General features: G+C 46.2%; 1 protein-coding gene across 6 annotated transcripts in view; it reads right to left on the bottom strand.

Annotated features, from left to right (window-relative positions):
* Vwa3b (von Willebrand factor A domain containing 3B) overlaps positions 1 to 12,961 on the bottom strand; it is a 175,361-nt gene that overhangs the window by 134,877 nt on the left and 27,523 nt on the right. For all 6 annotated transcript variants that reach the window (XR_005870130.1, XM_040729482.1, XM_040729485.1 and 3 more), the window contains 2 exons: positions 11,292 to 11,461; positions 8,214 to 8,329 (listed from right to left, as the gene is read on the bottom strand). Coding sequence is in view for 5 of the 6 variants with exons in the window: in XM_040729482.1 (XP_040585416.1) it covers positions 8,214 to 8,329; positions 11,292 to 11,461 (286 nt within the window). In the remaining variant the exon portion in view is untranslated. The remainder of the gene's footprint in view (positions 1 to 8,213; positions 8,330 to 11,291; positions 11,462 to 12,961) is intronic.

Genomic DNA, 12,961 nt, shown 5'->3' with positions numbered 1-12,961 from the left:
TATTCCTAGGTAGGTGTAGGTCTCACTCCTCCTCAAGGAAGCTTCCTTTTGCCACAGGTGGCGATTATCACAGAAACTCACAGTTAGTCAAAATACCAAGAATAACTCATTGTTGAGTGCCCATCCCCCACTGATACATTTACAATATAACCCAGACACGTAAGGCTCAGGGAACATAGTGGAAGAGGGAAAGGAAGGATTGTTAGAGCCAAAAGAACAGAACACCTGCTGTGAGACAGTACCTTCTATATATGACAGGGAATTGCCCCAGGAAATCTTAACACCATGGCTACCTAAACAAGACCTGCATGATGACAACACCAACTGACATTCCAAGGTGGATGGGGAAAGTCTCACAAAGCCTCATTTCTAAATGAGGAGATACAGGCAATTAATGGCTGCTCAGAGAAGGAGATCAGTCTTCTCCAGGGATGAGGCCCCTACTAGGTTACTCAACTCCAGCCCGAAACACATATGTAAGCAACATTAAATGGACTGAGCAGGTGTGTGTGTGTGTGTGTGTGTGTGTGTGTGTGTGTGTGTGTGTGACAATAATGTATAAAGAGATCAAGAATTTGAGCAGTGAGATGGAAGGAGTTGGAAGAGAAAGGCAAAGGGTAGAACAGATGTAAATACAGTACTCATAGATGAAATTCTGAGAAAAAAATTAATCCCCCAAAATAAACCTAGCCAAGGAGGCAAAGGACCTTGTCTTAGTTAGGGTTACTGTTATTGTGAAAATACACCATGACCAAAGCAACTTGAGGAGGAAACGGTTTATTTGGCTTACACTTCCATGTTGTTATTCATCATCAAAGGAAATTAGAACAAGAACTCAAACATGGCCAGAATCTGGAGGCAGGAGCTGATACTGAGGTCATGGAGGAGTGCTGCTTACTGGCTTTCTTAGCATGGTTTATTCAGCCTGCTTTCTTATAGAACCCAGGACCACCAGCTCAGGGATAGCTCCACCCACAATGGGCTGGGCCCTCCATCATCAATCATCAATTAAGAAAATACCTTATAGGCTTGCATGCAGCCTTGTCTTATAGAGGCATTTTCTTAATTGAGATCCCTCCTCTCAGATGACTAACTTCTGTTGAGTTGAAATAAAACTATCTAGTATAGACCTCTACCATGTAAACTTCCAGACACTGAAGACAGAAAGATTTCTTTTGCTCATGAATTAGCAAAATTAATATTGTGAAAAGGCTATAGTACCATTTATAGAGTTGATGTGATTCCCCATCCAAATCCAAAGGAGACCAACATCTAAAAATACAAAAGGCATGCTAAAATTCAAATACCAAAACCCAAATCAAGTAATTCAGTCAACAAATGGACAAGTGAACTGAACAAACGTTCTCAAAGGAAGAAATACACATGGCAAGTAGACATTCCTACACGTGTCCATCATCCTTTGACACAAGGAATTGTAAAGTAAACCTCACCTGAGAGTTCAAATCTGGCGAGGAAGTGCGGGAAAAGGAGCCCTATCACTTGCTGGTGGGAATGCAAGCTGGCGCTGCTACTGTGACAGTCAAGAGTGGAGGTTCCTCAAAAAACTAACTTAGAACGACCACGTGTCTCAACTACACCTTTCCTGGGTATGCCTGAAAGAATCCTGCACACCTCAGAGACACCTGAAAATCCATATTCACTGCTGCGCTCCTTACCGTAGCCAGATAATGGAACCAGCCTAGATGTCCATCAGCTGTTGAATGGACAGAGCTAACGGGGCACATGTACAACAATGGAGTTGTATTGTTCCCTTAGGGACTGCCCATCCTTCCATACCAACACCCATTCCTGACCACCTCAGGCTTGCCGCCTGTCGGCTGAGGAAATAGCAATCATGACTCTTCAGGACAATGGATACAACTGGAGATCATTAATATAAACAAAATATATAAATAAATCAGCCGGATTCAGAAGGATAAATACTGAAGGTGTTTAAGTGTACAGCGTGTGTGTGTGTGTGTGTGTGTGTGTGTGTGTGTGATGAAAATACAAAAGGGACCTGTGAAGGAATAAGAATGGGAGGGGAGGATAAAAAGAGAAAGCAATAGAATACATGTGACATAAAGGCAAGAGTGGGGACAATCTGGCGGGAGGGGGACCAGCAAGGGAGTGGGGAGGTCCAGGTGGATGAATAAAGACAAAGTGTAATGCCACATGTGTGTGAAGACATCATAATGAAATCCGTTACTTTGTGTGCTAACTTTAAACAGAAATAACCATTGGATGTAACAAAAGAGGGCGGGGGCAGGAGAGAAGGAAAGGAGGAAGTGCGCTAAAAAGATGCACCTGACGGGTGACAGCACACACACCACACCCGCCGGAGAGCCAGAGATGTAAAACGGTGCACAATTAAAAAAGGCAATCAAAATTACATAGATATAAGAGGAATAAAAATCCACATGCTGAAGTTAAAAAAATAATAATAGCAAGGGCATAATAAAAAGCATAAGTTAAAGAAAAAGACAAACAAGAAACAAAACGAATTTTGTGAAAAAATAAACCCGACCCACGAAACCAAGACATTGGAGCAGCTTCTTTCTGCACACCCTGATACTGGAGCCGATCCAGTTGATGGGGAGGTTGGCTGAAGGCAGACAGCGTTCTGTTTCATCTTGTAAAACTGGTGCTGAGCCAAGAGGCCCCCAAAGCACTGCAGCTCTCCCTCCTCTGCACACAGCACCACTTTCTGACCACCACAGACTTGCAGCCTGGAGGTGAGAAAGCTCAGAGAATCCCCGCATTTGTCCATCTTGGGGTGGCTTATCCTGGAGTGGCAACTTGATACCCAAGCACTACTAAGGATCTCTGACCAAGTCTCAAAGAAGGGATCCCCTACAGTGGCTGGGAGTATTTTCCAGCAGGCTAGAAAGAGACTGGATCGTTATCTTGATCATCATGGATACTTTGCATCCATTTTGAATTTTTAAATACACTGTATTTCTTTCAATAAACTCATGAGAATGTTAAATATCACTACAGGAAATACACATCAAAACCACACTGAGACACCCATTAGGATGACTACCATGAAAAATACAGAGAGTACAGAAAGTAACAGATGTTCACAAGGACACAGGACACTTGTACACTGTTGGCAGGAATATACAACAATACCACTGCTGTAGAAAACAGTATGGAGGCTCCTCGAAAAATGCAAATAGAATTACCATGTATGACTCAGGAATCCCACTTTGAGGTATATACTTTAAGCTATACACTTAAAGTTACTGCATATGTGTGCGCATGTGTACATTGGGGATCATGAGAATGGGGAAGGAGCCAGAAGGGGAGTCGGGGGTGGAACAACAAAAACAAAAAATGCATAAAAATGTTATAATAAATTATTTTTAATGACAATTCAACATTATTTTGGGACTGAGGAGACTAAGCTCAAATCCCCAACACTCACATAAAAGTCTGGTGTAAGCAAGAATGCCTGAAACTCAGTCATTGAGAGGTTGGAGACAGGAGAGATTTCAGGGACTTACTGACCAACCAGCCTAATCAAAAAGTAGCAAACTCTAGGATCAGTGGAAGACTGTCTCAAGGGAATCCAGCAGAGGGTTAGAGCAGGTCATTAGGACATGGAATAATGTGTATCATACACAGAGATGAGTATGCACCACACATACACAAGCAAGAATTAATTTAATTCTCTGTGTGTGTCTCTCTGTCTGTCTTCTGTCTATGTTTCTCTATCTCTTTGTCTCTCCCTCTCCCTCTCTACCCCCCCCCCAGTTATATGTGTGGATGTATAACCCAGAGGTCAAGGTTAGATGTTTTCCTCAGTCACTCGGGCGTCACTCTTCATCTTATCTTTTGATGCTTGGAGCTTGTTAACTGTCCTTTTACCTCCAAATGCGCATTGTGCCACAGACATGCACACACACACACACACACACACACACACACACACACACACGTGCGCGTGGGGGTGTGGGGGGAGTGGGAGAGAGAGAGAGAGAGAGAGAGAGAGAGAGAGAGAGAGAGAGAGAGAGAGAGAGATATGCAATAAAATACTTTTTAAAGAAAGCGGGGCACTGAAGGGAGCTCTGTTTGCGGTTTCCTGCCTTTTCATCTCTTCAGCCAAGTGAGGATCCAACACATGTACCCTCTGGAGGATGCAGCAGCAGGGTACCATCTTGGAATCAGGAAGTGCGTGAGACACTGCATCTGCCGGCATCTTGATCTTAGATTGCTCAGCCTTCAGAGCTATAAGAAATCGATTTCTGTTCTTTATGAATATCCAGGCTCTGATGTTTTGTTATAGTGGCACAAACAGAATAAGACATGGGGAATTCATTGTTTCACAGGTGCAGAGTTTCCACTTGAAAAAGACAGAGTTCGGGAGCTGAGTAGCTGTGACAGCTGCTCAGAAAGTGAATGTTCTTAATAAAGCTGAGCTATACACTTAAAGATACTGTCATTATGTGTGTGTCACATATACGTATCATATGTATATATGTATGCACACTATCATTTACAAACTATTCTTTATCTTGGCTGCAGAGTGATCCTTTTGTCTTATTTTTATTCTGTTTCTGTACTAGGGTAGAGCAAGGAGAGGAGCCAGACTTTAATAATCAAATATACAGAATCTAAAGTTAGCAACAACTGGAACTTTCTCTCAGGTTGGCGAGTGGGTTCTCTAAGTAGTGACTGTCTAAGTCTCCCTTTGAAAGGCTGTTTTCTGCCCAACGAAGAAAAAGAGATCTCCTGAGGAGTCAGACTCGGCCCACCCTGTGGGAGGTTTGGAAGACGATAATGTAGCAGCTGGTGTGGTAAGGGGGACACAGAATGACAACTATAATAACAACAATGACAAAAAGATTAGAGAACTGCTACCAGAGCCCAGGTGAAACAGGAAACCACACATTTTCTAAACCAAGATCAGCTGCCAAAGATTTCTGGGCAGTTTTTGAGTGGAAGAAGTCAACTTTGGAATGCTGGCATTTCTGGGGCATTGTGATGGATAGACGAGATCGCATATTTAGGACATTATATCTCCCTCCCAAATCTGGAACGCATGATTACTAAAATGAAGGCATTCTGAACATTTCATTCTTAAAAAAATATTTCTGTCTTTACTGTAAGTGGTCTGCTTCCAGGGCTGAGAAGATAGTAGCTGTGGAAATGCTATCTAGCTACATGGGCAAGTGTTTCCCTTGTCACCGGATGTCAGGTGCTGTTGTTTGTATGTGACACCCCAGAGCAACAGAATTGGGAGTGGGAAGTGGGACTTGCTAAGAGGTGATCAGGGCTCTGCCCTTGTGCATGAATTAATGGCACTGTTGTGGGTGGGGGTTAGTCACTGTGAGGGAGGACTTGATATCAAAGTGAACCCCATTTTCCTTTCAACCTTCTTCCCTGGCAAGGATGCATCATAAAAGCCCTTTGTCCTCGCCAGCTACATGCTCTTAGATTTCTCAGCTTTGGGGACTATGAGCCAAATACATCCCCGACCTTTATAAATTATTCAGGTATTGCGGAGTAGCAGCAGCAGCAAACGGACTAGGACCTCAGAGAATGTACAGGTCAAAATCAAGTCCCATTTGTAACAGTTGACAAGCCTTGGGGAGCTGAGGACAGCTCTTGTTCTCCACCCTGACCGAAGCACCCAGTGGTTGGATAAACACCATGACCAAAAGCTGCTTGGGGAGGAAAGGGTTTATTTCATCTTTAGAGCTTAAAATCCATCATTAAGAGCAGTCAGGGAAGTTACTCCAGGCAAGAACCCATACAGAGACGACCATGGAGGAACATGACTTACTGGCTTACCCCCCATGGCTTGCTCAGTCTGTTTTCCTAGACAGCCCAGAACCACATGCCCAGAGGTGGCATTGCCCACAGTAGACTCGGTCTTCCCACATCAATCATTAATTTTAACATAAAAATTGCTCCACAGTCTTGCCTACAGGCCAGCAGTATGATGGAGGTATTTCCTTAGCTGCTGTTCCGTCTTCCCAGACGACTCTCACTTGTGTCAAGTTGACAAAAAACTAACCTGCACAACTGAGCACCAATCATTTTCTCAAGTTATCTGGACATGTCCACTTCATGATCAGAAAAATGTGCCGGTTACCTAGAGCAGTGCTCTATAGAAATCTCTCCCTGGCTATACTCTCTGCAACGTGAAGAATCTGAATATGCAAAGCGTGTGTCAAGTGTGGGCTTTCTGCCTGATACCCTGCCATTCTCTCCATCTTGAAGACTGGCCGATGATGCAAACGCCCTTCTCCTCTGAGCCTTGGCAACACTGTTAAGCAAAGCAAGGACTCTTCAGCGTCTTCCCTCCACCCAAGGAGTCCTCCTTGCCTTACACTGAAACTAGAAGCCTGTTTAATAACTACAGTGGTGCAGGAGGGCAGAGGCAGGCACTGGCTCTCTTAGTCAGAGTCGTTTTTCTGTTGTTGTGGTAAAATACCATAACAAGGACAACTTACAGAAGGGAGGATTTATTTTAGAGGGATAAGAGTTCATTATGGAAGGGATCAGGCTCTCACCCAGCCCTCTGCTCTAGCAGCCATGACAGGCTGCAGAAGACTCAGCAACATGTGCTTGCCTGACCTTGCCCCTCCACCCAGTCACTAGAAGGTCAGATCCCTCCACGTGGCAAGTAACCAATCAAAAGTTAGCTGGTGGGTTTTGGGAGTGCTTAATGGTAAAAGTGATATGCAGAGCATAGCAACAGCCCTGGGAGGGCCTATAGTCCATAACAACCAGTTGACCAATCAACACAGGACAGGTCACCCAAGCCTGGAAGCACACCAATTCTGAGACAGTTTCATATCCCTAGACACTCCCCCACCCCTTGCACACCCCAATAAATTCCCCACCTCACAGTTTCTCCAGGTCCTTCTAACACCACCTGCCATGATAAACAGACGAAGGGCCAGAGTTAAAGACAGTTAACTCATTAAACAATGAAAGATTCTGTTTTTATATCAGAATGGATCTCCTGGTGATTTGGGGGTTCAGAATTTGGGCACCAGAATCCCCATCATGTGAAGAAGATAGCAGCAGACAGGCATGGTGAAGGGAGCAGCAAGCTAAGAGTGTAGCCCTGGCAGTCCTGGAACTAGTTCTATAAACCAGGCTGGCCTCAAACTCACAGAGATCCGTCTGCCTCTGCCTCCCAAGTGCTGGGATTAAAGGTGTGCACCACCAACCCACAAGAGTTCACATCTTAAACTATACGCAGGAGACAGAAAGAGTGAACTGGGATTGGTGGGAGGCTTTAAAACCTCAGAGTTCCCCCCAAATGTCACACTTCTGAGCCAGCTCACAACTCCTAAGCCTCTCCAAACATCATCACCAGTTGGGGGTCCAAGTATCTAAACACCTGAGGATGCAGGGGGCATCTCAGTCAAACCACAACAATTTCTAAATAGTTGCGGTGCCAGGCTGTGCTGCGTCATGTAATATTCAGACAGGACCCTCCTTCCCTGTCTTTATTCAGAGTCTAGCATTTTGCCATTTCATCAGCCCCAAAGGAATTCCCATCTCTTGGCTTTCTGAGTACAGTTCCATTACTGGCTTTCTGAATCATAGCTCCCTTTCTCCCTAATTTGTGATCTCATGCACTAGACCACATTCCTGAATGAAAAATGAGGTTCCCTCAGCATCCATAAAAGTCCCTGTTTAGCCTTGACCCTCACAAGGGCAGGCTCACCCTGCAAGTACAGCTTCCATCACAAGAAGCACAGAGAGCTCTCCTGAGAACTGCAGGGACCCCAGCTAACCCAGGCAACAGCTAACCCAGGCAACAGCTAACCCAGGCAACAGCTAACCCAGGCAACAGCTAACCCAGGCAACAGCTAACCCAGGCAACAGCTAACCCAGGCAACAGCTAACCCAGGCAACAGCTAACCCAGGCAACAGCTAACCCAGGCAACAGGGTGGTTCTGCCTAACTTAGACCTAACCCCAGAAATAGCATGGCTAGGGTCACATCTCAAGAAGGTTTCTATGTCAGCAAGCACACATCACTTAGATTCTACGCATGACACATTTAAAGCAGTCTCCAGACAGACCAACCCGCTATGAGGTTCCATTGGGTGCACCCTTGTACCACAGAAATAATGCGAAAGATATGGGTGGTCCCTGCTTTGTCCTTTATTTCCGAACTGTATTGCAGACCACTTGAAATGACTAAGATTATAAGTGATACTGCTCCTTCAGGATTCCAGGTACCTGGAGGGAGTCTTCCTTTCAGTTTCCTTGAATTCCAAGTCATTGAGCTGTCAACATCCTCTGTGGAAAATGCGGAGAATGCTAGACACTCGGTCCTCTCAGCAAAGGCGTGGAATCTGAAACATGAAAGGTGTTATATAATTGGCACATGCGTATCAATTCTCTCAGTCAATTTGCTGTCTTTGGTGCTCCAAATCTTGATTTTGTTTGTTCGTTTTGTCTTCTCAAGACTGGGTCTCACTATGTTGCCCTGTCCATCCTGAAATTCTAGGCTCAAGCAATCCTCCTGCCTCTATTGCCCAAGTAGCTGGGACTACGGGTATACAACGCTATACCCAATGCCAAGTCTCTACACCTTAACCATATCCTCTGATTTCCCTATACCTTGCCTTGTCAACTCCCACAATCCAAGCCTGGCAGAGGAGATGGCTGGCTCAGTTTGTTGAGCAAGTACGGGGACCTGAGTTCAGATCCCCAGCACCCACGTATAAAGCTAAGGGTGGCAGCATACACCTATGATCCCAGCACTGATGAGATATGGACAGACAGATTTCTGGAGCTTGCTGGTCAGTCAGCCTAACTCAATCAGTAATCTTCAAGTTCAGTGAGAAGCCCTATCACAGAAAATAAGGCGACAAGTAACTAGGAAAAATGCCCAGCATTGACTCTGGCACCCATATTCAGCTACAGACACACACACACACACACACACACACACACACACACACACACACACACACACACACACACACCAGAATGGTTTGGGATTTTATGTGGTGGTTTCGCTACTCATATAGCTCAATACCAAATGGTATTTCTTGATTCTAGGAAAATGATAGTGTTATATTGTCTCTAAGTCTCTATCATATTAACATAGTTTTCATGGCCCAGGCATCAAATGAGGGACCCTGACTAGCAGCCATTAGTGTCGATTGGGGGTACAGCCAGCCTTGACTAATTTGCCTATTGCTGAGTGGCTTCAGTCAACTGTAGCTCAGCAAACACGTACTGCCCCAGGGCTTGAGCTTAAGAGCTAATGAAAAGAATTCCTGTGTGGGCAAGTTTGGGGGAGCCTGCCAACTCAAAGTGTGGTCCGAGGAACAGCAGCAGTGTCGCCTGGGAGCTGGTGAGAGATCTGTAATCCCAGGTTCCTGCCTGGACCTGCCGAGTCAGAATCTAACTTTAATAAGATCCCAAGAGGGTTCATGAGCACTTGAAAGCTTGCAGCTGCTGGTGTGGTACAAGGTGATGGATGGGCTCATCTCTTTCTCTTTCTCTCCCCCGTTTCTGTGCAGTGCTACAACTGGATTACAGGCCCTCACACACGTTAGTCGCACCTTGAGCTACATCATCAGCCCCTAAATTGCACTCCTGAAACTTAGCCTCTGATTCACAAGGAAGTCTCTGGTGATGCTTATCAGCCTCTCCTCACCACTGCTAGTTCAACTCAGGAAATCCTGCTGGACCACTTGGAGTGGACAGACGGACAAATAAAAGTGGGAGTGGTCTCGGCCTCCTGGATTGTGGAAAGACTTATCATTTTCCTAAAGAGTTCCCGGTGAGACTGGCACAGTGACTTGAACAAGACAGCCTCATTCCTGTGGCCTGGAGGCCGGGGCACACAGTGTGGCTATGCCTACCTCCCTACGCACTTTCTAGAGCAGAAATGGCCAGTGCCCCTCCTTTGGTGACCACCTAATAGGGCAAGGTGTGAATGCGGGTTGGGGAGTCATGAGTTCTGTCTTGAGTGTCCTTGAACCCTTAGTGCCAAGGTCTTGGGTGTCTAGAACTTTCTACTCTCTGATCTCTTCTCCAGATTAGAAAAGAGAGCAGGGCAGAAGTTCCTCTAATGGGGTGAGACACAATTATGAAACTTCTTTGGAGAGTATGACTGTACCACAGCACCCACACCGACACTGGTGGTTCTACACAAACATGCCCTTGGCACCTTTGGTTGTGGGAGTGGGGGGGGGAATCAGAGTCCAGCTGGAGAGCCCATAGCCTAAGCAACCAGCACGCTATGCCCAGAAAGACATGCTTGTTTCCTGCTGGGTATTCACGGCCCTCTAGCTGGGCCCAGAAGCCCAGAGCACAAAGGAGCAGCAGAAGGTGTGGTGTGTCTGAGCCCACACTATAACAGGCCGTAGCACTAAGGGCTGTGCACTGGGCTCCCTTGTGAGGGGCCAAAGCACACAGAGGATGGCATACCTCTACCTGACCACTGTATGCAAACCCGCCACCCTGCAATGGACGATCTAAAGTCAGTAAGCAGCTGAGTCAGTGCTGCCTGTGGCATGCTGTTCCCTGGGTGCTGAACGTCCTAGAGAAAGTTCCCCGGGAAATGGGAGGCAAGGATAAGCCAGGGAGGGTCCTGCCAGCATGTCTTCCTACCCCAGAGAGACTGGATGAGGAGCCCCCTTTTACGTATTTGGGGATACTTGGGATCCCAGGGTCAAAACCTTGTGTCTGGTGATTTCAAAGTGTGTGAAGAGTTTCTGGGGTAGTGAGCTCAGATTCTCACAGGTCTTGTTGCACATGAAGAGTCCTGGCCCTCTTGAGACATGGATTCCTGGAGCTGTGGACAAAGATAGCATTTCCACCAACTCTGTTAGGCAAAATGGTGGGTGAAAATATGTGTTTCCGGCTTGCCTTTGGTGTCAATAAAGGCTAAGTCCAGGCCTTAGTATCACTAACAGTTCCCTCTTATTTAACAGCAATAACTTATATGTTTAAAAAAAAGATTGGCTAATGTGAACAATTGCAGTGAGCTGTGGAGTGCAGGGCTATCTCCAGCTGTCCAATATCTGGCCCTAGGGTGTGGAGCTATCTCCAGTCATCCAATATCTGGCCCTGGTGTAATAACTGCCCTGGGCACCCGCGCCTGTAACCTCCAGGCAGTACTTCTATCTCTAGGAATCAGCTGACTGAGAGGGCCCCGAGACATGGAAACAGAAGAACTGGATTGATGTATGATAAAGAAAAGGGTACACAAGCCATGGAGACTGTCCACAAGGACACATGGGGTAAGCATCTAGACTGCAAGTTGTCCACCCACTCTTGAGTCCATCTTCTGCCTACCTGCTGTGGGCCTTGGCACTCAGATCCTTTAGGAAAGCCACAGTTTCTTCTCCTCTGGCATTGAAGGACACTGTGCAGACGGGATATGGGATCTCCAAAACCCTCTGGAGAAGAATCTTCTGGGACTCCTTGGGAACATCCCCCACCACAAAGTAGTAAATGGCTTCGATCTGCAAGACAGAGGCACCAATGACAATGACTTACCACCTGCCATATACTCCAGCCCTGCACTAGACTCATCAGCAACACATTTTCTAATTGCTGAAAAAAAAGAGAGGACAGAAAGAAGTTATGCTTAGTATCTTGTGATGACGTTGAGATGCAAGGCCAGCAAGTGAGTCATTCAGGGTCTTGTGACAGTGGTCGTGGTCCTTGGGTGCTACACAAAGAAGATAGTTGACAAATTTGGAGAGCAGCTGCCCCAGGCCCACAGGGACATAGACAGGAGAGGGAAGGTTTTGGCTCAGCCAGCCACTGAGGGCAGGGAGCAGCCACTGAGGGCAGGGAGCATATGATTATCCACTTCCCCAGGTGGTGCCAGAATTCTACAGCACAAATTCATCCATCGTCAACCTGAGGCAGGATGCAGAAGAGAGGGTGTACCCCAGCTGGTTCATCCTCTGCTCTTGCCACACTAGGGAAACACATGCCTGGGAGATGAGGCCGTCCTGACTTTACACAGCTGGTCAGGAGAAGGATGTGACATCCCCTGCCCACCCCACCCGACCCTGCTCTGCTCCACACAGCCATGCCAGAGTAGAACGCTGAATGGATTGTCCATGTCAGAAGCAATACACACACAAGCATTCCCACATACCATACTCACATGTACCCCACACACCATACCACACCACACCACACACACACACACACACTGCATACATCACACACACAGACACACCACACACCACACCACATACATACATATAATTAACACACACAAGCACTCCCACATACCACACTCACATGTACTCCACGCACCATACCACACCACACACACACACTGCATACATGGCACACACAGATACATCACACACCACACCACATACATACATATAGTTAACATACATACGACATATCATGCATCACACTCACACCAAACACAACATGTGCACTGCATACCACCCAATGCGACACAGACATACACCACATCCCCTATATACCCCAGACCACACACACACACACACACACCATACAACATACTACATACCCACACCATACCCCCATGCACACACACCACACCATACTCAATAGACACATAACACACCATACATTACACACACACAAACCATACTACACATACTATAACCATCCACACCATAATACCACACATACATATATCATCACCACCACACAGACACACAACACACATACTACACATTACACTCAGACACACTGTACACAGACACACACACACACACACCACATACACCACACAAACACACACTACACATACACGTTTTTGTGTTGGTGCACATTAACTATACAAAATCCTGGGTACCTCTACCCTCTCTGTTAGCCTCTCTTATCTTCCCTCTTGTTCCTTGTCCCCTTCCTGTTGTAGATTGGATGTGAAATGTCCCCCATTGACTCATTTGTTTCAGCATGCAGTCCCCAGCTGGTGACAGGGTTTTTGAAAAGTTCTAGAACCATTAGAGGTAGAGCCTTGC

The sequence above is a fragment of the Mesocricetus auratus genome, unplaced genomic scaffold, assembly GCF_017639785.1.
Source record: "Mesocricetus auratus isolate SY011 unplaced genomic scaffold, BCM_Maur_2.0 Super-Scaffold_100021, whole genome shotgun sequence".
Classification (NCBI taxonomy): Eukaryota; Metazoa; Chordata; class Mammalia; order Rodentia; family Cricetidae; genus Mesocricetus; species Mesocricetus auratus.
The sequence above is the reverse complement of the archived record's forward strand: the minus strand, read 5'-3'. Positions and strand labels throughout refer to the sequence as shown.